This window comes from Gadus chalcogrammus, chromosome 16, assembly GCF_026213295.1.
Source record: "Gadus chalcogrammus isolate NIFS_2021 chromosome 16, NIFS_Gcha_1.0, whole genome shotgun sequence".
Taxonomy (NCBI): domain Eukaryota; kingdom Metazoa; phylum Chordata; class Actinopteri; order Gadiformes; family Gadidae; genus Gadus; species Gadus chalcogrammus.
Genome location: NC_079427.1, coordinates 14,921,857 through 14,947,901, shown reverse-complemented (window position 1 = coordinate 14,947,901; position 26,045 = coordinate 14,921,857). Strand labels below are relative to the sequence as shown.

The window sequence follows — 26,045 nt, the reverse complement described above, 5'->3', positions numbered from 1 at the left end:
CAGGCCCCATCACATTGTGCAATGCTAGGAGCTTAGCGCCAGTAGGAGAAATAAACAGAGAGAGAGAGAATCTTTCACACCCACTAAACTATAGACTGAGAGTATGCCAGGGCCTGGAAAAGCAGAGTTGTGCAAGTTTATCAGCCTTCCGCACCCATCGTAAATACCAACTTAGATATTTTTGTTGCATCTTCAGCTGATAAGAACTTGTTTCACAAAAAGGCCACCTATGAGGTTTCATTTGAACATGGGTCACTAAGGCTTCTGTCGCTTTCCTAATCCGATTGTCAACTAGATTATCATGGTTTGAGAGGAAATGCTTAATGATAGCATCAATAGCTGCAGCGTCAACTTAAATCAATCACAAATGCTATTGCAATTATTCCTGAATAGAATCAGTTAAACGTAGAGACGATTGAACAAGACCCGATTGGTCTGGTTCACACCTTGCGGTAACCCTGGTTGCAGAAAGTTGGTTTGCATTGATTGAATACCTTGTCTGGGCTGTGTTCAGACAGACGGTTTGGGAAGACTAAGCTGTCAGGTTGAATTAGGTCTACAAGGGTTAGCCGACTCCAATTCTGCCTGAAGGAGAGGTGGTTGCTTAAATACCAGAAAGAAACTCCCATACGATTACAACAAATGCACAGGCAATCACACTGCACACACTCTCACACATTAACATGCAAAACTGTGAGCCTCTGAAGAGATAGATATTCTAGATCTTCCTCTTTTTGGGGGGTTACTCCCTTGCAAGCATTTTTCTTTATGGCTTGTGACATTTGGTAGGCCAACTAGCAGACATTAGTGCTGTGAACACCTTTTATGGATATATTGCACTGGCTGTTGGAGCAGAGCCCTGCCACACCCAGTCAACTCAGTGACAGTCAAGGAATTTGCTAAAGGCTAGTTGCCTGCACATTTTTGAAGCCTGAGATGGAGACGTTTTTTCTATCAGAGGGAGAGTTGGCGTATGGGCGGGGCTGGGCGTGTGGAGGTAAGCTCGGTGGTCGGCTTAGCTCAGGAGGTAGCGCAGTTGTCTTGTAACCGGAAGGTTGCTAGTTCGATCCCCAGCTCCTTCTAGCTGAGTATTGATGTGTCCCTGAGCAAGACACTTAACCCTAACTGCTCCTGACGAGCTGGAATTCGCCTTGCATGGTTGACTCTGCCGTCGGTGTGTCAATGTGTGTATTAACTGATGTAAGTCGCTTTGGATAAAAGCGTCTGCTAAATGCCCTAAATGTAAATGTAAGCTTTCAGTCGTGGTGAAATAGGTCAAACTGATCACATTGTATAGTCAACAGAATAGTGGATATGGAAGGTGTCGACAGAAGCAAGATGACCAAGATAGAGCCATCCTTATTCATTGCATTGTAAAGGTCAGTGTGGTGGTTCCAATACAAAAGGTATTGTTCTCAGCTGTCAAGGTAATATTCATTTCCATTAGAATCCCATTATTCCACATAAATGCTTGCAGCTGAGAATGGAATGCAATATCAATAAAATACCTTCTTGACTTGATCTTCTACATATTCATCTATATATATATATATATATATATATATAGGTATACTAAGTACATGACACTTTCATTCATTTACCAAGACACTATTTTCCATTGGCTGTGATATCATAAAGAAGGAGCTTTGAACCTTTTCTGTCACCTACCAGGAGAAGGTAGACAAGAACCATCTTGGCGAGTATAGGGCTTGTACATCATGATGTCTGTCGCCATGACAGCCCCCTTTCTGATGTAAAGAGGCTTAGGAATGTTATTGGTGGTAATGGTGCTTTTGATATTGTTGAGTGAGTAATCATCATAGTATTTGTCATTATGGAGAGACATTGTGTTTGAAACTTCCACAGCGTTTCTCATGAGAGACGTTAGCCTAAGTTACAGTATATTTACGTTGATTTAAGATTTTTCATCACCACAACAATCTTGAGTCATCACAAAATGGAGTATCGCCAACAAACCTCCAATGATACAGGGTGATATGCAAGCCCATATAGAAAGTTTGCTCAGTGTTATTTTTTCAATATGAATATAGTTGACCAGGTATTACTATGAAATATATATTTGAAACTTGATCTATCCAGGTCAGTTTAATTTGTCCAGGAAATATCTGACCATGACAAATTGCAAACATACTGTGGAGGGTGTGTGTGTGTGTGTATGATGGCTGGTTTAAGCAGCCACACCTGGCCTGAGTCAGACTGATTGGGCTCTGGGGCTGGGTGAGGCTGCAAACCTGTTGTGCATTGGCTAATCAATGCGCACAGGTTAAACTAGCCATCACCTCACACACACACGCACGCGCACTCACACACACACACACACACACACACACACACACACACACACACACACACACACACACACACACACACACACACACACACACACACACACACACACACACACACATGTCCCTCATAGCAGCTTGGATCACCAGCTGCACGTACCATTGTCCTTCAAACTCCACAATAAACCAGTTTACACCTCATCAGTCTGTGTCCTGTGTTTGGAGGAGACGGTGGCAGCGACCTAGGTGGCGTGTAGCGGGGAACATTGTTGCACATGTGTGTAACCTAAACCAGTTTATATCATGTGTCCGTGTGTGTGACTCAGCAAAGATCTATTTAAACATTGTCTAAATGTATTCGCCATGTGCTGAACTCTAACTTTAAGTAAGATTCTAAATATAAGCGCAATTTCCGAGCCAAATGCAGAGATAGCTGCGTCATTGTGTCTGCTATTGACACCCTCTGGGTAGCCTCAGCGTGCGTGATATCTACCATCAAAACCACAAACTGTGTCCCTGCTGCCCCCTATTGATTGGTTGGATCAGTGGTATGGCGTGTCTCTATAGCAACATCAAATGAAATCGAAGAAGAAAAGAAAAAAAGAAAAAGAATTGAATCATTATAAAAGCTGGTCAGTGATGATAGTCAGACCAATTTCAAGGCCTTGTGGAGCTTGAAGCTTGCCTGTATGGGGTCAGGACCCATGGGCATTTCACATAACGCTATTGTTATCATTAAAAAAAAAAATTGGACTAGGAAGCAATATGCGTAGACCTTGTTGTTAATTGTGTCTCACATTCAATTTCAAGCATACTTTGTCTGGTATCAGCATAGAGCAACCTGCAGGAATATCATGCATTGAATATCAACAGAGATGACAAGAAAATGGAAGTGCTTGGAATTGCTGTTCCACGTAAAATGCTTTTTATTCATTTTAAAGTAAGGAAGACGTGTAAGGGCCCTGTTCGTCCAGCAGGCCTGGAGCAGGGCTTTGAAAGACCTTATCAAGGCTGCTATACATCCCCATTGTTGTGCATCTTCTCAGGTGGGTAACAGCATACCCTAGGCTCGGTCAGCTCTGGCCCTGCATGCTACTCTTCAGACTGGCTTTACTGACAAATTAATTATGATTCTGAATTATTGATCACAATTCTAGCCATTCAAAATTCATAATATCAAAGAGTACACCAACATTTTCCTCATGTAGTCGCATAAAAGATAGCTGATGAATAAACCATGTTGCTCTGCCCCGTTTGATGTCTTTCCTTTTAATGTTATCTTTTTTATGACACAACTTGCAATAAATTGCCCATATGTCTTGTTCTGTTGACCACTAGATGGGGCCCTATACAAAATATTAACAAGTCATGTTTGGATACGCTATATCTCCAAAAAGGAATGAAAATAGGTTTTACACCTCGGAAATGACTAAAAAAAACCAGCATATAAAACATGATCTATTACAGTTGGATATTTATAACAATAAAATATCCCATAACCAATATAGGCCTAATTGGAAGATGAAGCAAGTTCTTCTCTTTTAATTGTGGGCCATTTGATTTAGCCAGCTGGAATTAACATAAAGTACAGTTCCTTCTTCATTCTAACTTCCTCTGCTTCGCCCATCCTTGCTTTTTTAATCATAATAATAGATTTTATTTTCCCAATGAAAACAAATAATAATTGACACTGGCAACAAACCCTGTCTTATTAACATGTGAATGTGCATTAAGCACATTGAGGTTAAGGTTGAGTGCTTTGCTAACTAAAAATCAATCACCTCAAATTGAATTACACGCTTTGATCACTGAGGCAAGCCATTGGATGTGAATTAAATAGGCAAAGTGTTAAAGGGTAATTTAATATTCATGACTCAATTTGACAGGGGCCTTATCAAGGCTGAAATGTATTGCAAAAATACCAGCTGTGTGCTCAAGTTCATAATATGTTTGGCTAAATGTCCACAGGAAAACGAACAGGACAAAAGACAAGCTAATCCAGGGAAAGGGCAATGTCAGATTGAAGCTATTTGAATTTCTTGGGTATTCACAAACCAAATCACATCCTTTGTATGTTTACTTCTTTTAGAAATATAAAAATGGTGAATGTAAGAAAAGTCTAATGCCATGACATTATGACAGATTGTCATGGCTTGTAATGCTGCTAGAAACGCTACAGATTATATACTAGTAGAGCCTGCTGTTTATATGTCACTAAAAACATTGGAGTTGCGTGCCAGCAGACATGCTTATCTGATGGAGGTTCAAGTCTTATCACTTAGTATATACTTCTTAACATCTCATATTTTAAATGTATTCATTAAGGTGTGTTGCACACATATACAGTGCTCAAAAATTCAGAACATCAAAGAGAGCACCAACATTTTCCTCATGTAGAAACATAAAATATGGCTGATTAATAAACCATGTTGCTATGTCCATGTTTGGGATTATGTCAAGAAATCCATTAGGAAACCCTAATATTTTTAAAACAAAAGCATATGTTTTTTGGTTTGATCATAATAACACCATTCATGGTGATACTCCCTCAGTTTACTGGTAAAATGAATGATGTGCTTGAGTGTGTTTTGTGTTTGTGTGTGTGTGTGTGTGTGTGTGTGTGTGTGTGTGTGTGTGTGTGTGTGTGTGTGTGTGTGTGTGTGTGTGTGTGTGTGTGTGTGTGTGTGTGTGTGTGTGTGTGTGTGTTTGTGTGTGTGAATATGGGTGAGGCAGTGCGCCAGCTGTCAGAGGAAATGATGGTCACTAAGGACAAGCTGTGGTGATTGTCCCATCGGATCAACAACCTCCTGGTGGCATTTCTCTTGGGAACGGGCTATTTTAGGGACTGTCCATTGGTGTTAACTAACCGAGGATTTGACCAAAGCCGACTCAGCATAATCGTAATGGAAATCTTTGTTTTATCTGGCTTTATCAGTGTTGTTGTGTGTTGAAAAGCTTTTCTCCCTTATAGAATTTGAACCATTATGTTTTTCATTTTGAATGATGCTGACCAATGTTTTTTCTCATTTAATTATGAGCCTAATCGGGCTCAAGTAAGACTTTTAACATAATCAAACCTTCTGGATTGATGTGTGTGTGTGTGTGTGTGTGTGTGTGTGTGTGTGTGTGTGTGTGTGTGTGTGTGTGTGTGTGTGTGTGTGTGTGTGTGTGTGTGTGTGTGTGTGTGTGTGTGTTTGTCCGTGCCACATGTATAACAAATACCAGGAACACTAATGATGCAGCTGATGTAGCTGCAATGGAAATCCATTAGGATATCTTGTTAAAGTCTAAAAATAGCTTCCCGTACTATCTGACCTTCAAAGATATGAAGATATACGTTAATGAAATTGTACATAAACAAGTTGAAAGCAGTGGATGTCCTTTTCGTGCCGTTTCTGCATGAGATGTAGATAAACTGAGAATAATTCATCTTATTGTAAACCTATGGGAGTGGTACCATCATCTGTAGTGATCAGGCTGGTTTATTGACACGTTGAACAATAGCACGATAAGACATTTACGTTTAATTCAGGTTTATTAGAGAAAATTGTAAATGTTAATGCAATGACGATGCTAGCTGCATTTTCTGTTTGACATGTTACACAAGACACAGGATTGTCATGCCTATTCAACTCATACATTCTGCCATGTGCATTATGTTTTTTTTACATGTTTCTAACCTTTAAAACAGAGACTACAGTATATATAATTAATAATTTATCCCAGTTTCTATTTTCTTTCATCCTCTCTAACCAACAACAACATCATCAATGAGAACAACACGAATGTCAGATTCTCTTCAAATCCTCCAAGGGCAATTTATGGCACAAAGATCAAAAGATATGGAGCCACAATGAAAAATACATTGAGCATGATTGACAAACCCTGGCCAAGAAGCGGGTCGCAACAAGGCACATTAGAACATGACTATTTATGGTCACAAATAAACACCATCTTAGTTTGGGTGAAAACCAATAAGGTCATTCATTGGCTTCCCCGCCATGTTATATCCCCTCCCCAACAACCCACCAGTTACCCACAAGATTAGAAAGTTCACAACCTATGCTTTCTTTTAAGTTTATGTAAAGTCCTTGAAGATCTCTCTCTTTCTGCTACAGTAGGCAGGTCTTCATACACTTTATACACTATACACTTAATGCATTCTCAACTGGATCATAACATCCGGAATTGATTGCCCTTCACTTTAAGAGCAACACAGTGTCAAAGTCACTACGCGTGTTTTCCACCGTCTATGGTTCTGAATGCTTCGTCATTGTACATAGAATAAATAAAAAGCCAAGGCATACTCATTGAACTACAGATAACACAAGATCATACAGTATGAAAGAAAAAGTTATGAATCAAGTCTGTATCTTCAGCACAGATTAAATTTAAAAATGTGTCACTGTGTTTTCTAGATACTTAAATATGTGCCTCTGTAAAGTTCAAATACAATCAAACAATACAGAACAAAGACCGATACAGTTTCAAAGATGGCGGTGGTCTTTTTTTACCACAAACAGCCGTTCCTCACTCAGTGCAATGTCAGAGTGCCAGACTTTGAATTAGTCCCTATTTCTTCGAGTTCACACAAAGCGTGCGGCGCTCGCCTCCCGCTTCGGTGCCACTTCATCGCGGCCGTCTGAGTATTCCAGCTGTTCTGCCGCATGTTGGCAGTGAACCTGGGAGGTTTTCTCCTCTTTCGACGGCTCAGCGCGTGTAGGACCTCTGCCAGCTGTAAATGGCGTGGATGTTGTGGGAGCACTCCGGCACTCTTTTACACGTGCTGATGCTGCGGTTGCGGAAAGAGCGGCCGGCCATCCCTCCGCCCAGCCCGCGCCTCCTCGCCATCAGCTGCTTCGCCCGCTCCTCGGTGGCGAAGAAGTCGGTGGTGGCCCTGAAGAACTCCAGCAGCGCCCCGTGGCTCCAGCTGGTCCTGGGCATCCCGACCCCGCCCCCGGACCCGGACCCGGACCCAGGAGCCACGCCGGTCACCGGGGCTTGGGCGGAGAAGCCGCAGTGACCGCCGTGCTCCGTCAGCAGGAGGAAGAAGTGGGGGTTGGTCTGGAAGAGCTCCAGAGGCAGAGTGTACCGGGGGGGGCCGCGGACCGGGTCGTCCCGGGCGCAGACGCTCAGAACGGGGATGGCCACTTCGTCTACGTCCCTCAGCGGCTCGTTGCGGTCCCAGTACGCCTCCCAGCTCCCGGAGGTGTTGGGTCCGGTGGAGCCCGACGTGGCGGTGGTGGCGGTGGTGGCGGTGGTGGAGGTAGGGAGGCTGGTGCTTTTATGGGGTGTCTGGCAAAACAGGCCCTCTTCCAAACCTCGTAGTGAACTGCTGGAAAATAGAGAGTCTGCATGCACAGTCTCTCCCAGGACTGTCCTGTACCTAGTCACACCACCGTAACACACACACACAAAAGACAGGATGAAGACATTGAATCAATTTAAAGAGCAACATGCGTTTCATATAACGTGTTAGCATCGATCTGAGTAACTTATTTGATGGTCCCCATCGAGATCCATGGCTTCTTGTTCAATGACCCCCATTTTGCTATAGCACCACAGCTGATCTGTTCAGATTTCAAAAACAATGAGTGTATTCTGCTTCGATGATCCAGGCAGTGGAATTGGCTCTCTGAAGCCATTTCTCTGTCATTTTATTTATGTGTCCTCTGAATTGATCCAACAGTGTGAGCACATTGTAGATAGTCACTTTATTGCAATCTTGCTACAACTCATCTGTTCAGACTGCATCTTGGCAAAATTGAAAATAATAAATAAAATATATATAGAAATATATATATATGTTTATATATCTAAGATATCACTTAAAGCAGTTTGCTCCTTTGTTGAATTGTATGTACTTGCCCACTCTGGTTGTATCTCATTGTTGAAATCACCTATTATGCGTAGCTTTGGACAAAAGCATCAGCTAAATTTAGTACTTTAATGTTACTACCCATGAGTTTAATACTAATCCTTATTGCTCCACTTTTCATCCCTCTCCAGGGAAATATAACTCCATTATGTATTCATATCTTTCTATATAGCAGGCAGAAAAAAACGAGGGCATTCTTTTTTACCACACTGTAGAATTCCATCTTTAACTTTAAACTACGTTTACTGAACATAATTTACTCTATTTAGTCGCAAGAAGCAAAGTATAAATGTTGCATCTGATGCTGTTGTTGAAGAAATGGTGTGCGCATGTCTTGCAGGAGCATCCATAGCAGATGTGATCCAAGTGTTATGGGTTACTTTCTGGTCAATACTGGAAAATGTATCAGGTTGTATCTGGGGCAATGCCTACATATACATAGCTATCTCCATTTGTGACAACTAAGAAACTAGGACATGGCCAAAAATCGGAGTGAATCTGACACATCCCTATAAAATCTGACTGTTGATATAATTTGAACCTGTCAATCAAAGTCAAGCTGTGAGCCTGGCAATGTGTCGGGTTTGATGACGTGTCCATTCTCTGCATCGCTCCCCTTGTAATTCTGTGCCACTCCCGAATTCGTGCCCCCCTTTCCACTCCCAGGGCATTCCCCTGAACAGTGCCCCAGTGCCTCCCTCCCACCGCCGTGTTCCCCTCCGTGCCCACCTGCTCAGGCTCATCTTCTGGTAGAGCACCAGGGCCCACTGCACGGCCCTCGGCAGCCCGCTCTCGAACCAGCTCTGGCAGCGGAAGACGGGCGACAGGCAGACGGCGGCGGTGACGTAGCTGGAGGAGCCGCACTCCCCCAGGTAGGACAGCAGCAGGCCAGCGCCGGTGCTCTCCCCGGCCGCGTACAGCCGCCCTGCCGGCTGCCGGTAGCGGATGTAGCGCACGGCCTCGCGCAGGTCGGCCGGGTCGCCGAACTGCTGCAGCTTGAGGGTGGTGAGGGGCGTCCCGTTGTGGCTGCGCCGGTTGAAGACCACTGGGAGGTAGCCGTGGGACAGCGCCGCCTCGCACAGCTGGACAGAGGGGGGACAGAGAGGTCACCAGAGGGTACTTTGGATCGTTGGTACCTGTAAAACAAACGTCCACTCTGAACTGTATGGTTGTATGAATATTATGTCATACAAGATTATATAAAGGTCTCTCTACTCCACATCGGACAGTAAAGAAAATAGAGGAAAAACGAATGAAAAATAAGTATGAGGAATAAACTATGGTATTAAAGGTCGTTGTAGAACAACCTTAATGATAACAGTCATTAAATGTGCCGCTTGGCAGAATGAAGGACGATCAGCTTTAAATAAAAGCCTAAGTACCAAAATTACATCTTTAACTTTTATTACGCTAAATTGAATTAAACAGATATTCAACTTTTTAAACCAACATGGCAACACATTTTGTGCTGTAAAAAATGGGTTGAATCAGTTAAGGACAGCTATTCAATTTGTATATAACTTTTTTTTCTGGATGGTTTTGAAACCTGCAGAAATGTTAAACCCTCGGGTCAAAGCAGGAGGAGATGTAGCATAACACAACATTAAATATTTACCAGATGAAAAATGCTGCAGTGGCATTTTTGTCTCTTCCAATGTTTATGTAAGATATGGAGTCACGAAAAGATAGCACACAAATATAGGATGAGGAGGAACTGGTGGCATGGAAACACCTTCCGTCAAATAACATATACTTTGGTTTTTTCATCGAACATTTATCAGATTTTGGTTGGTTTGGTTGGTTTCAGCAAGGTTTGAATTCCGTATTCTTTACCTTTTTAAAGGTAGGGTCGTCCATGTTGACGTGGACATGGGCTGATGACGACATTTACGTTACGCCGACCAAGGCGGACCCAGCTGTCCCACGGATGTGGAAAGTATGACCAGCAGGCTAGTTATGTGTTTTGAGGACTGTTTTTAGAGGGAGGCCTGAAGCGAGGGGTGGGATATTTCCAATTGGATACTTTCATCATTATGATTAATCTAGCCTACCCGCTGGTTTCTCCTAATTACCAACCCTTATTCAATACATTGAATTTGCAGTCTGCTATTGTTACAATGTCTATAAGCTGATGCTGATGAAAACGACGTAAAATAGAAAATGACAAAGCAAGCTAAATGCAATGCATTACGAATTTGAAGTCTACTGAAAATTTTCCTATTCAGATGATATTCACAAAAATCGAATCCAAAAACATATTTGTAAAATAAAGTTAGTCATACTATTTTTTCTTTTAATGTTTTATTCAAACCCAGCATGACTAAGACATAACACAACTCTGCCTGGGAAAAGAGAGAGAGAAATGCAACTTGCTTTCTGCCTGGGCTGAGAAACTGTTAAGTGAATGAGAAATTCCATGAACAGTGATAAACACACCCACACAGCGACATGTTTCTGTTTGTATCTGTGTATATAATTGATAACGAAGATATCAACAATGGGTCCAGTGTTTGGCAAAATTGTTTTTCTAAAGATGTGATACTGCAGCTTACAACCTTGACAGGAAGAAATATGCTTCAGGTTGTGTGAGAGATACTGGACGAAACAACATAGTTTATGCCTCTTTGAGTCTTAGTAAAAACTGGGCTTTTTTAAATTGTGGCCGCATTGGAGCTGCATGCAGCATGCTTTTAAATTCATAGAGACGACATGACAGGACACAGATGTCTGTTAGACCCAATGTCTGTGCAGACTCAAATCTCTTAAGTGAATAACTCTTGAATCAATAAGGAATGTGGATTCAAGATCACAGATATAATTCTCAAGTAACCGTTATTCAGAAGATTGTAGATTAATTCATATTGTGGAGGCCGATAACTCCTTCCACCAAGGGTGACGGGGCGGGGGCGCAGAGTGGAAATGGATGCAATTATTCAAGGTGGTTTTAGCTCATTCATACATTTTCGACATTATGAATGAACACATTTTTGTATGAATAGTGGATATTCACACATCGCGATTCGCCAGGAGTTATCATATCACTTTTTCTTCTTTACACACACAAACATACAAACAATACAGTTGCAGTGGTGTTGATGAAGCATGCTTTTTGTTGGCGGCTCCTGAGCTATCAGGGTTCATTAGACACATCATCACATACCTCTACATCACCCATAACATTCTGCCTGCCATAATTCTTTTTACACTCCAGCTGTGGGCCAGTCTAACTATATTTTTATATAAATAACAGTGCCTTTCCTTCTCCCTGTAAACCCATGTTCCTTATCTTTAATCTCCACTGCTTTCCTCAATTCCCTTCTTTACTTTTCTGGGAGTTAATGGCAAAGGAACTCACTAAACAAAGCCAGATACCAATGTCTTTCTGTTTTTATAGGCTGTGTAGGCCTATAAAAACATACAGCGTGTTCTGCTCTTTGAAGTTTCCTTGTGGGCATGCATTCTCTTTTGAGAAGTTTAGTTTTTGTGCTTTAAAGTATTGTGCAGCTACAGCTCGGCACCAGTAAAAAATACTAATCACTAGTGATTCTATCAGAAATGTGGTGACGTGCTCCACCATCTTTCTGTTGTGTCTACACAACTGACTGTTTTGTAAACAGAAAACAAAGCATGATTTTCAACAAGGCGTGCTCGGTCGCAGACAAGCGGGAGAATGTGTCAAAATACCTTCAGCACGTTCCTAGTGATCTTCCCGAAGGAGTTGGGGACGATGAGAAGAACGGGGCTGTTTGAGGTGCTCGACGTCCTCCTCAGTTTGTGGGAGGACGTCCCGCAGAGGGCCAGCGCCCAGTCCAGGGACACCAGACCTTCGTCGCTGAGTTGCAGGTGGTCCCGCACGAACTGAACGGGGCTGCTGTAGGGCCAGCACGTGTCGTACACACTCTGGAGGATGGCGCTCGCCCGCCACGACCAGCCGACGCACGGGGAGTAGTTGTTGAAAGTCCGGCAGTGTTTGAGGAGGTAGTTGGCCAGCGCCGACGGCTTGCATATGAGCGCCACTGCGGACGCGCTCTTCTCGTGCCCACGGTCACTGGCCGGCGTCTCTCCGGCTTTCTCCTGCGGGATGCCAGTGAGGAGTCCAGGGAGAAGTGCGTCCGAGGAAGGCTTCTTTTTGGACCCTGGATATTTGGTACGCGGGCCAAATACAGGCCACCAGGATCACACAGCCAACCGCCACGAGCCATCCCAGCATTGGCGCGAAGTGCCGTTCAATCAAACGAATAGGCCTACTTTATCAAGATGTCAGAACTTTGACCAATTTAACCAAAAAATAGCCAGTCCGCACTATGGTGTTTTTAAACTCTGTTTAGCTCTTCAAAAACAGACAATAAACTGGAAACGTGTCAGACTAAATCAGCGATTCCTTAATTGTAATAGAATTTACCTTAAAAATGTCCAAGCCTCGGTGCCAGAAAGCACCCGAGTGTCCTTGCGAGAGACATGTGTCTGAATTATTTTTGTCCAACTAGTCGACTTATCATCAACACGCATCCTGAGCGTTGCTCACCATGTCTGCTCGATAGGCTAGGTTTCGTATTGAATGCATGAACTGGTAACAAACGTCCTTCTGTGGAGCGCGCGCGCTCACTATGCTCCAGCGGCTCTCGGTGTACTTTGTGCTGAAGGGCGCGTGGCTGGCGGGCACCTCCCATTCCTCCATCATGTCAACACAGGAACCCACACTGGTGCCGAGTTTACTCTGCCTATCAATGCCTCACGATTTCTACTCTCTACCGTCATTAGCCAACCTCTTGTGGGATCTATAGTCCCCACGCTGTATTTTGTTTTTGTTGTGCACTTTCACTATCCTAGACTATTTGTACTTTTTGCATGAACAAGTAAGCCAAAACTATCCATTTTGATCCTGGTCCAAATGAATCTGCAGTTATGACCAAACACACATCGGTCCTTTTTGTTTTGGGAGGAAAATATGTAGACTGCAAATACTTGATGTTGGCTGCAGTGTACGATACATACAGACAGTAAAAAGGCAACCCCATTATCTGCTGTGGCAAGAGTCATAAGACCTGTTCATTATGAATGGGTGTCATCTGGTAAATGACGCTCATAAGGGTGTTGAAGGTTTCCTTTTCACCTTTCTGCACGATCACACACATGCCTTCATGCTGCAAAAGAGGAAAAAAATAAACATTGCCATGGTAGTTTACAAAAATGTACACAAGAAGAACAACCAGTTCCAAAGGATAATCTTAACATTGGGACATTGACATGTATGTTATACTGATGATGTGAAAAGGACATTGTGTCTCTCACGTGTCTTTTAATTGTGTGTTGTATAACCTCCATAGTCAATCCAAATACAGCCTTCTGAAGCCGAAAGGCTTGCGCAATATCCACCACATCCACGATACAGGCGAACATCTAAATACCCATCTGATGCAACAAGCTTCCAAAGAGAGAGGAAGGATTTTGATTATGCATACAAATGTATTCTCTTTATCCTAGTGCAGCTCACAAACCCTCATCTGGTGGGGAGGACTCACATGCACACACACACACACACACACACACACACACACACACACACACACACACACACACACACACACACACACACACACACACACACACACACACACACACACACACACACACACACACATACACACACATATAAACGCACAAACGCACACATGCACACACACATACACACACACGCACACATTTGCACACCAACTCTCCCGTTAGATCGTTTTCAAGAGAAAGCTGAGAGTGGCTAAAATAGGGCGAAATAGTGAAACACTCTGGTTTGGTCTGTGTCGATTGGTTATCTCTGTGTTGATTGTTTATCTCTGTGTTGGATGAAGTACTTATCTTTGTGTTTATTGCTTATTTTTCTGTTGATTGGTTATCTCTGTGTTGATTGGTTATCTCTGTGTTGTATGTGTTTAGTATCTTTGTGTTGATTGGTTATCTCTGTGTTGGATGTAGTACTTATCTTCGTGTTGATTGGTTATCTTTGTGTTGATTGGTTAACTCTATGTTGGATATGTCTTCATTGGTTATCTCTGTGTAGGATATCTGCCTATTGGATGCTCTGCTAAAAGCTTTGAGGAAATGGACCATTTTGATTAAAGATGTGAGGGCAACTATTATATGAATGACCATTTGACTTACATCCATGTAGCTATTGAAGATGATAAAAAAGCATGTTCTTATTGTTATAGCATCATGGTTGCATTGTTGTTATTACACGCATGGTTTGAATCCAAGCATGATTCATCATCAGAGGTATCTGGTCGGCTGGATTCCATGATTTCGGAAAATGGGATCCTTTTCAACATCAGCTGTGCCAAAATGCCAGATAGCGTCATGACATTAAAAACAACATGTTAATCCATACATAACAATGCAACCAGGGGGGGTTGGTTAAGCAGGGCAGGAGGACAAGACAGCTAAATCAAACCCATTTGTTGCATGACTCATCATGGGTCCGTGCATAGACTCAATATGTGGATCACAACCTTGCTGTTTTCTCTCGCTCCCTAATCCTGGATAGACTTGCCTCATTTTAAGGGAACGCAAAACAGCTGTGTTGATAAGAACGATTCAAACCATGTTTTAAGAGTCCTGCGTTTTTCCTTTGTACTGAATTCACAACGCTGTTCCTGTTAACTTGTCTGATAAACTCGCACCATCAACTCTGCTCTCTCCCCCCTCTCCCTCTCTCTCGCTCGCTCTCTCACACACACACACACACACACACACACACACACACACACACACACACACACACACACACACACACACACACACACACACACACACACACACACACACACACACACACACACACACACACACACACACACACACACGCACACATCTGCTATGATGGCGGTATGACAAGCTCTCTCTACTACCAAACAAAGTGTGTGCGGTGACTTCCCAATGCGCTCTGCACTACTCTGCAGTCAACACTCATGTCATCTCAGGTGAGGTAGGGCCTGCTTTTATCAACACTTTTGTGGTTGTTTAGGAAATATCAAATATAATAATGTAATACGGTGCCAGAATTTAAGAAAAAAAAGCCAAGGCTTTTTCCGAGCTACAGAGTTCAGAGTCAGACCGCCTACATTGTTTAAGGCCCCCAGCTCGCCCTCTTTGATGCTAAAGCATGATTTATACTTACAGAGTTTAATTTCAATGCTAGAAAGGTAGAGCAACAAATCATCATGCTCCGCATGGCTAGTTGGCATTCGGTATTAGTGGCACATTGTGAAACACTACATCGTCCCCCTCTTAATGTTTTTTAAAAACGGGGTTAACGCATTCTCACAAAGCGCCGTTACTGCAGCACAATCCTTTTTACAGGCATAACTGCCAGTTTGTAATATATTGAGAAAGCGAGGAAAAATCCTTCTGCCGAAGAGTTTTGAAACCAGCTTTCTGGGTGGGAGCCAGTCCGTGATTTAATTTCACCCACTCTCCAACTGGGAGAGAGGGTAAAATACACACAGACAGACAGACAGACACACACACACACACACACACACACACACACACACACACACACACACACACACACACACACACACACACACACACACACACACACACACACACACACACACACACACACACACACACACACACACACACACACACACACACACACACACACACACACACACACACACACACACACAGACTTCTTGACCTACTTGATTGGGACAAATGAGGCACCTCTTAGGAAAATAGATTAAAAGGAAATGAATGACTCTTTTCTTTACCCCCTACTCACACACACACACACACACACACACCCACACCCACACCCACACCCACGCACACGAATACGCACAAGCACACACACACACACACACACACACACACACACACACACACACACACACACACACACACACACACACACACACACACACACACACACACACACACACACACACACACACACACACACACACACACACACACACACACACACACACACACACACACAAAAAACAACAACCTCATTCTGCTTAATATACAGAGAAAAAGGGAATCCCAGATATCAGCAACACATTTAAAGCAACCGAGAGGTTAGATATCGGGCGGTGCATTTCTGCCACAGATTACATTTAGATACTGGGGCAACTATATATGATATAATCAGGTACAGTTTGGATCGACTTTGGATCAAACTGGATCAAAATGGCTCATCTCTGCACCTGTGTGAGTACCCCCTACACAGGCACAGCCTGGTTAAATTGTTGTTATTTCGGCTGTTATGTCGATAATTCAAAATATCGGGGAGATTAGATTCTCAAGAGGTTGCTCATGATGATGCATCCACGGTGTTGTCCTCCTCAACAATCTTCCTTTAATACATTTTTTTTTCAATGATATAGTCCAGTTCCCAACAAACGTTTCCAGGGCGACTGAGTCTGCATGGGGAACTGGATACTTTTTCTCACACAAGCGGTAAGGCCAAACAAAGGTTACCGTAGGCAAAAAAATAAAACTACAATGTGAACACCTGTGATTGTGTAGATTGTGTATTGTCAGTGGAGCGGGTGTTTCTTAATTCCATTGTTAGCACGGTAAGTTTAATCAGCCCAGTAATTGTTTAATTGTCTGGGTCTTGAATGTGACAGCTTAGTGTCTTCAAGCAATTCTAATTACCAAGTGCAATTACCAAGAGCATCAGGTTGCACGTCCTCCGAATAAGGGAAGCGGCAGACCATCAGAATGCATATGCTGCTCAACATACTGTGTCAATGTGGCCCTTTGTCTGCTCTGACAAGACAAGCCTTGAGCTAGTGGTGGTCCTACTGCCCCTGAGCAAGGCCTTTATGTGGGGTCGGAACCTTATCAGCTGGCAACCTCTCATGGAGCCCTAAGGCATATTAATCAATGCCAGAGTGTTGTGAATTGGCAATGGAACTTTAACTACAACACAGAAGATGTCACACTCTTTCCGATCCTTTGTGTTTGCTGCGTTAATGTTAAGAACCATCAGTGATGTTAAATAGGATGCATTATTTTTCGTGCAGCATACAGAAGTATGCTGAACATTTAATCCCAATATAAGACGACTTGTGCACCACCCACAATGAAAACTATCCCTTTTGTGTCCATCAAATGGAATTCGTCCAAGTGGTTGTTGCTACCATGTCTGCTAATTCTAAAGCTGCACTGTTTATCTTCCTCTTGGTTGAACTCTCACTGTTTCACCTCGTTAAACAAGCTTCCATTGAGGGCACAACGTTCTGTTTACATGTGAGTGAATGGGAATTGTGTGTGTGTGTGTGTGTGTGTGTGTGTGTGTGTGTGTGTGTGTGTGTGTGTGTGTGTGTGTGTGTGTGTGTGTGTGTGTGTGTGTGTGTGTGTGTGTGTGTGTGTGTGTGTGTGTGTGTGTGTGTGTGCCGCCCTATTGTGCCAGGACTAGATGAACAGCAAACGGAACATGACCCCTCTACCCTCCAACCGTTCAGATATAGGAAATCCACTGCTTGTTTACAGATCGCCTGAAAACAAGCTAGGTTGCGTGAAGCTGCATGTTCCCCTTTTTGTGAACAACAACTGCAGGAGTTTGTAGGTGGGTAGGGGAGCAAGTTGCATACTAAACGTAAGTTAGCATTTTGAAGTGAGATCATTTTTTGTAATATGAGTGTGTATGATGAGTTTGTGGCTCCTTTTGGTATGCTGCGTCTATATTTTCCTGCTGCTTGGCTCATTGGGACCATCAACTTCTGAGCCTGTGCCTGCACACCCGTTAATTTGCAGGGACACGTACATAAAAAACATTCACACCTGGTTAGGCTCAAACATACCTAATCCTGTTACGCAGCCTCATATATAGAGTCTGGAACAGACTCAACGTCTGGGCCTGAAGTATATATTGGCTAAAGAATCCCTCTACAATTCATCTTTGTTCAGTTGAGATGATGGGGGGAATTTAAATATTGAGGGACATTTAAATAACTCAATTGTAACAATGTAACTATTGTATTGGTGTTAACTCCATCATTTGCTTTCTACTGCTGTATGACATGCAAAACTTTTAAAATGCCTGATCTGAGTACATTTTCCATTGATAGTATATTGAGGTATATGTTTGTCGGACTGTGGTTTAAATGGAAGGTAGTTGGTAAAGCATTTGGCTGGTTGCCTTCTGCCCTATTGGCCCTGCGACACAGTTGTTGTTGCTAGCTCCAACAGCTACCTGCCTCTCAGGCCAAAGTGCAGATAAGAGCAACGAGCTGGAAGAAATGTGACCGAGAACGAACAGGATGATAATGAACAGCTCACGTTACAGATCCTGGGATGAGCAGAATTTCAGGCTAGTTTATTTTCAGAACAGTTCAAATCTTGTCATTTGATATTTTCATTTTAATATGGCTAAGGCATGGAATTAAGTTTCTGTAAATATAGACTCAGCCCAGCCACAGTTCAGAAGTACTGTCCAACGCCCTGTTTCAGTCCCCAGCCTCTGAAACGGCCCAAGGCTTAATGACACAGTGAATAGCAGGAAGGCCAAACATAAAAGAAACCATTACACATCCAGGATGTCGCACAAAAGTTTCTGGCAAAAGAACAGCCCCATTGGCCTGTACCCTACAATGGAGACAACAACAGTTTGTTCAAATAATGGTGATTGCCCGTAGAAGCCCACAGCTTCCAAACCAACCGACATGGACCACCGCCCAAACAGAGATTTGCAACAGATTTATAACGGCAGTTATACATGCGGCCTGGTACCGAGCTACACATGAAAAGCAACAACATCGATAAATTGAGAAGCAAGCACTCAGAATGGGTAATGGACTGCATTTATATAGCACTTTTCTAACCAGTTGCCACTCAAAGTGCATTACAACTATCGGCTAACAGTGTCAACCAGGCATGGCATCAGCCAGCTCATCAGGAGCCGTTAGGGAAAGGGCTCTTGCTCATGGAGACCTAGACACCTAGGCGGGAATCAAACTAGCAACCTTCCATTTACCAGCCAACCTCCTGAGCAACCGAAGCCTTTCTGAGAATAACAAAAAAAAAGTGGAAGAAAAACGACCACGAACACAAAGAATGAACTGTAAGCTAGCAACTACAAAGCATAGAGCCCATCCATCTCTATTAAGTGATGGATGGATGACGACGCACCCTTTCAGGAGGAATTCTTCTGACGTCATTGGTATAAGAAGAGCCAGACGAAGAGGAGCAGGCTTCCTCTTAGATTTCACCTTGTGAGATGAGAAGCCTTTAATCTCTTCACATAATACACAATATAGTTTTGGCAGTGTACATACACACACACACACACACACACACACACACACACGCACGCACGCACGCACGCACGCACGCACGCACGCACGCACGCACGCACGCACGCACGCACGCACGCACGCACGCACGCACGCACGCACACACACACACACACACACACACACACACACACACACACACACACACACACACACACACACACACACACACACACTATTTGGCTAAGAACAGTTTATCACAGCATAAAACAGTTACAATTGTTTCTACCTTTTCATGGTAACAGTAAACCTAATTCATTTTATTAGACAATGCATTAATGAGTGTGTGCAAAAAACAAAAACAACTTTAACCATGGCTCTACCCTGAACCAAGACCCCTCAAAGTATGCTCTCATTTTGTTGTCTTGGGCTAGGTAGTTGTGTCTGTGTCTCTTTCCCAATGACTTTCTATCATCCTCCCTCACCTTTTCAAAAACAGTGGAGCGGATTCATTTGCCATCTGCCTTCCTATGGTCTTGCCCCCCCCCCATCTCTTTCTGTCGTTCTCTCTCTTAAACACGCTCATGCATACACACACACACACACACACACACACACACACACACACACACACACACACACACACACACACACACACACACACACACACACACACACACACACACACACACACACACACACACACACACACACACACGCGCACACATATCTCTGTTCAGCTGAGGACTCGCACACCAATCTGTAATCAGAAGACCCAACCATGGGCACCGCTAGACCAAGATAAGCAGCGCTTACGTAACAAAACACCTGCAACCCTGAAGCAGTGCCGTGTGCATGGTTACCTATCAGCTGGGACCGGCTCATCGGCACCCAGCCGTGATGTCATTGTTTGGATCAGGAGATGGCAGAAAATTGAGAAATAAATTACAGCTAGTCTGTTTTGTTGGCTGTGCTCACGGGTGGATGAGAGAGAGAGAGAGAGAGAGAGAGAGAGAGAGAGAGAGAGAGAGAGAGAGAGAGAGAGAGAGAGAGAGAGAGAGAGAGAGAGAGAGAGAGAGAGAGAGAGAGAGAGAGAGAGAGAGAGAGAGAGAGAGAGAGAGAGAGAGAGAGAGAGAGAGAGAGAGAGAGAGAGAATGGGAGAGAGAGAGAGAGAGAGAATGGGAGAGGTTGGGGAATATTTTTAATTGATTTACTTTGCAGGACTCAGCCTCTGAGTGGCTTGTTTATATTGTAGCTATAGATTAGCATTAATTAATTCACTAATTAATAAATTCATTAGTTAATTATATTTTATTCCAACTTAGGAGTCCCAGCTGTGTCTGTTTAGGTCAACTGCTGACAACTCCTCTTTGAAATTCTAGGAAAGCAAGAGCCTTTCAAACCATAAAGACGACGAACAAAAGCCTTATTTGGATCCAGAGTTTTCATCTGGAATGCCCGGATATTCCAGGGGTCTGACCTTATTTGCATTCAGAAAGCCGAAGTCAGTGCTATTGGACAGGGCTATTAAATTATGACAAGGGCAGGCATACTAACCAGAAACCAGAGGGCATTTTTTTGTCCTACGTTGCGTTAAAGTTGTTCTAGGCCCTGAATTTATAGCCAAACACTGTCGATTTGTGTTTCTGTTAAAATGTCTTGCCAATAGCTCAAATCTTGCTGACCAGGCCAAGGCCACACACACACACACACGCACGCACGCACCCGCACATGCACCTGCACACAAGCACACAGACGATACCACAGAACACACACTTGCATTGGTGATTGTTGCAGTAGATCATTATAAAAGGAAACCTTGTCCAATAAAAACAAAAACAAAAATAATCCTTAATTTGATGCAAATTGAGTAACTATATGCCTATTCAAGTCTAGTTCTACATCATTGTCAAACCCTAAAATTACTTGCAGGCCACATTTAAATCTAAATTACACATGATAATAGGCCTCGGATGAGACCAATGAACTTGATTATTTCCTAGAAAGTCGTAACAAGGAGTCTCAACCTTCCAAGAAAAGCTCATTAGCTCACCACACAAATTTAGTTTTTGTGTGTGTGCTCATAAATATATAGAGAGGGGGCGGGGGGGCATCATTGCTAGATGCTCCTAAATCCTGCACACTGCACCTTAAGAGAACAATATAATAATTGATATGACAGAACTGGAAATTTGATGTAATTAGTTACTTTAGTTAATGTCCATTGCTTGATCTCAAGTTATATCGTTATTCCCCCTTATACAGCTGCACAACTTTTTACCCATAAACTATTAACTCCTAATAGTCATGAGCAGGCCCCCTGTTTACCCAAAGAACATGATTCTGGGCTCATCTGTCTGGCTTGTACGCATCGATTTCCCTCTGGTCCCTACAATGTGCCAGGTAGAGCATGGCCCGACACTAGCCCAGTGTACGTCTCATCCCCATAGGGAGGATTACATTAATATGCAAATTATATGTTTTACATAAAGAACAGGACAGTGACACCTGCGGAAAATTGTTCATAATCATGGGCAAAGATCAAAACCTGTTTATCTAAAGAGCAATGAGGAAACCCTTTGGCGTGTAACAATGTGTTTGGATCAGGGAGCCGATAGCTCTTTGTAGGTTATGTTATGTTGTTATGTTAAAGCAGTTATTATTCCTTCGTTTCAAGGCTTATTTTTCATAAATTTTAATATCCAGCTTGAAGTTAATTGCATGTGTATAGATTAATAAACTTATAAGAAAACTAAGACACAAATGATAAAGGAATGCTCAGGAATTAAACTGCACAACAATGTGGGTTAGGAGTGGATGTGCGTTTTGGTTTTACGGAGCGGATGAAAGCTCTGAGTAGAGAAGCCCTTAGCTCCACTCAGAGATCCTCCCCTATGATGCCTAGTGTTTTGATGGTTGCTGGAAAACACCTCTAAGGAAGTAAGCAAACACACACAAACACACACACACACACACACACACACACACACACACACACACACACACACACACACACACACACACACACACACACACACACACACACACACACACACACACACACACATATGCATTACGCTGCAGATAATTAAACTGGAATTACCCCACATATGGAAATGATGCAGCGTAACTACTTCCTTCTTGGCTGACTTGAGTAGACAGTTTTATGGTTTTATCTTTCACACATTTATGCTGTGCTGTAATGAAACAAATACATGGGAAAAAAAACACAACCACCACACACACACGCAAACACACGCTTTAAGTCTCTGGTACAGATTTGATCAGAACTACGTTTCTTCCATTAGGGATCCCAAACACCCAATAAGAGACGGCATTGTAATGGAAACATAAAGACTGCTTTTATCACAGAAAGTTAGTAAGTAGTCAGTTAGAGGACACACACACATGCACACACACACACACACACACACACACACACACACACACACACACACACACACACACACACACACACACACACACACACACACACACACACACACACACACACACACACGCTCACGCGCACACACACATGTACACACTAACACTCAGGACTGAACATGCACACATGTACATATTAACTAACAGATTTTTACAGAATTGCATTATTTTACTGTCCATGTGAATAAACTGCTAAACTTTGTGAGAACCCAAACATTGAACCACTTGTATCTTCCTGGTCTGAGACATACAACTATACTTAAACAATATCTGTATTCCTGTTTTTGTCATTACAGTTTTTTCCTATCGTTTTAGGCAATTTACCTAAACCATGTTCACATTCCCTAAACACTTCACACAGTGAGCATACCAGTAGACCATGTGAACCAAACTGTGGTTACTTGCCCCTATGCTAAGATACAAATGCTGGCAATGACGCCTTCTTCCAAATTTCATGGATACCTGCCCCAGTCAATGTTCACTACCGGCAAAACGCTGTGGAACTACAGCATATTTTACCAATGTTTAGATACTCTGTTCAAAACAGTGAACTTTCTGTTCAAAACCTAACAGTAATTTAGATCACTGTAGATGGAAAGATGCTGCATTTGGACAGACAAATGAAGTTACATGTTTGAATAAGAAAAAATATTTAGTTTATAGTTTATTTATTTTATTTTACAGTAATTTAGATTTTTTTCCCCCTGTGCACCATAGTTCTTGGTGAATTGGCACGGAATTACTTTTTTTACGTAAAAGCAACACTACATACAATGATCTGTACAAAACACAGAGGATAAGTTTTGCAATGCAAAACACCTGGTGGTCATATGCGGAGGATAGGAGGGATTAGCCCAATTCTGCGCCACTGTTGGGCTATTGTAATATACAGTATGTGCAGGTTTTGTGCATTGCATTTTTTGTTAGAACACATTTTTTGACTTTGTAATGTATTTTCTGTTTTGTGTAAGACTTGCACTGTGACAAAATCTCCAAAAAGTAAAGCACAGTGAAAAAAACTGTTGTGTTTGTGATTTGTTTCTGGATCATATATTACGTAGTTACTGTATGTAATTTGCATTACAAAAACTGAAAATTGTTATTCTCAGTTTCTCATAAAACACTTACAGTATTTACTGTATTTACAATAACAGTACATTTACCACACTCAATTGTGACATATTTTGTGGGAGGTAAACCGACATATGAACACTGTCAGCAGATACTTGGCTTGGATTGTCATACTGTAATATTACAAACTTTATTACTGTAGTCCAAAGAAGTGTTTGTCTGTGTTTTTTCTCTTTTTTTCAATGCAACACTACAGGAAATCTATGCCAAACTGGAGGACGCAGCAACATTTTATATATGCAATTGGCAATGCTTCAAGATGTTAGTGTTTTTTAGGTCATAGTGTTCTGAGAGGAAACATGTGTTAAGTTATGGCAGCATTGTTTGTGGTGTGGTTGTTGTAGTGCATTTTTCACCAAAGGTTAACAGATATGCAGAGGTGTGTGTCTCTAAAGCCCACTGTGTTAAGTGATAGGGAAAAGTGACCATAGTATGGGTACATGACCGAAAACGATAGGAAAAAACTGTAATAGAACACATATTTATTATAATAACATCAAATTTGTTCACCAATAACCAACTTCAGTCTGTGTATTTGACTGTGGTCACTGTAACGGACTGTAAATGTGTGACCACACAGGGTGAGGTAACACACCCATAGACTCTCCTCATACAGGTCAGAATAACATAATAAGAGCCTAATTAGTCCAGAGATTGGTGGGACACAGTCTATAAACTAAGAACTTAATGGACACCATGAACGGCCATCTGGGCAAACGACTTACTTAGTGCCTAACTGCTGTAGGGGAAGATTCCGATTTTCTCTGATGTCATGCGTGTGGAACCCTAGACAAACAGTAGCCATGGTTTCTTCCAAGTCATATACTGTCGAGGAAGATGGTGTGATCAAACACTCGTTGGAGAAATAAAAGACTTGTTCATCTTCATATTTATAGAGACCCTCGTTTAAACTATCACAGCTGAAAAGAAGCCATTCTGGGTAGAACAAGCTAACTATGGCCGCAATAAGGTTTAAATACATAATATTGACACGTTACTAGACATCCATCGTTAATAATCGTTAAGGTAAACAGTTATTTAACCTGGTGACCTTATTCAATCAAGGGCAAATGAAGACAATAAATATCAGACTATGCACTTTGAAAGGTTCGCAGGTTGTTTAAAGTTTGAATGAAAGGGAGCTCCTGTGATTTAATGAAAGACTCACGTGTGTCATTTATGTAACGGCAACAAATATATTTTTGTCCAAAAGGTGTGCTTACATCAAGTTTGAAAGTCACTAATTTCAACGAGGTATGGAACTCTTCGTGAGGCTTGTGATATTACTGGGAATTGTATTTTGTATTGCCTGATTTAGGCTTTCTATTGGATGTGTGACTTCATTATCACGCAAACTTCTTTATGGAATTATAATAAACCTCTTAGAAAAAAAAACACACTGCACTTCTTTTTAGTAGAAGATAAAAAGAGAAAGAAACTGGTCAAACACTGTGTTTGTCCATTAGCTGGTTCCACCTGGACCCGAGTGTGTTAGGGCAGCAGCAGTGAAACAACAATACATGATGTCAGGTGGGTCACTGTTTACTGTGGAGAGAGAGAGGAGGAGAGAGAGAGGAGGAGAGAGAGAGGGGGAGAGAGAGAGGGGGAGAGCGAGAGGGGGCCAAAGGGCGGGCGGTGGGGAGCACTTTGACCCGCCATCAGCATGAAGACTAGTCATTAGAGCCACAATATGCTCATTAGCCAGGTGGTGCAGCCTGGTGCCCCCCCCCACACCCCCCAGACCCCACACAGAAGGGGAGTAAAAAAAAAACAGCAACAGTAGAGAGAGAGAGAGAGAGAGAGAGAGAGAGAGAGAGAGGGAGAGGGAGAGGGAGAGGGAGAGAGAGAGAGGGAGAGGGAGAGGGAGAGGGAGAGAGAGAGAGAGAGAGAGAGAGAGAGAGAGAGAGAGAGAGAGAGAGAGAGAGAACAACAGCAAATCAAAGCAGTCCTGGCCTCCTGAGGAGATAGCTCCATGGGAGCAGAGGGAGGATGACGTCGATGAAGTGTGTGTATTGATCACCCTACCCGACAACA

The 26,045-nt window shown here is 42.7% G+C and overlaps 1 protein-coding gene across 1 annotated transcript; it reads right to left on the bottom strand.

The window, feature by feature from the left end:
* Window positions 1-5,766: 5,766 nt before the first annotated feature.
* On the bottom strand, window positions 5,767-12,872 carry LOC130406459 (protein ABHD15-like). The gene is given in 4 exon segments (XM_056612048.1): window positions 5,767-7,692; window positions 8,914-9,266; window positions 11,869-12,333; window positions 12,335-12,872. Coding segments are annotated over 4 exon segments (1,554 nt in total). The 5' UTR covers window positions 12,395-12,872; the 3' UTR covers window positions 5,767-7,016.
* Between the last annotated feature and the right edge of the window lie 13,173 nt (window positions 12,873-26,045).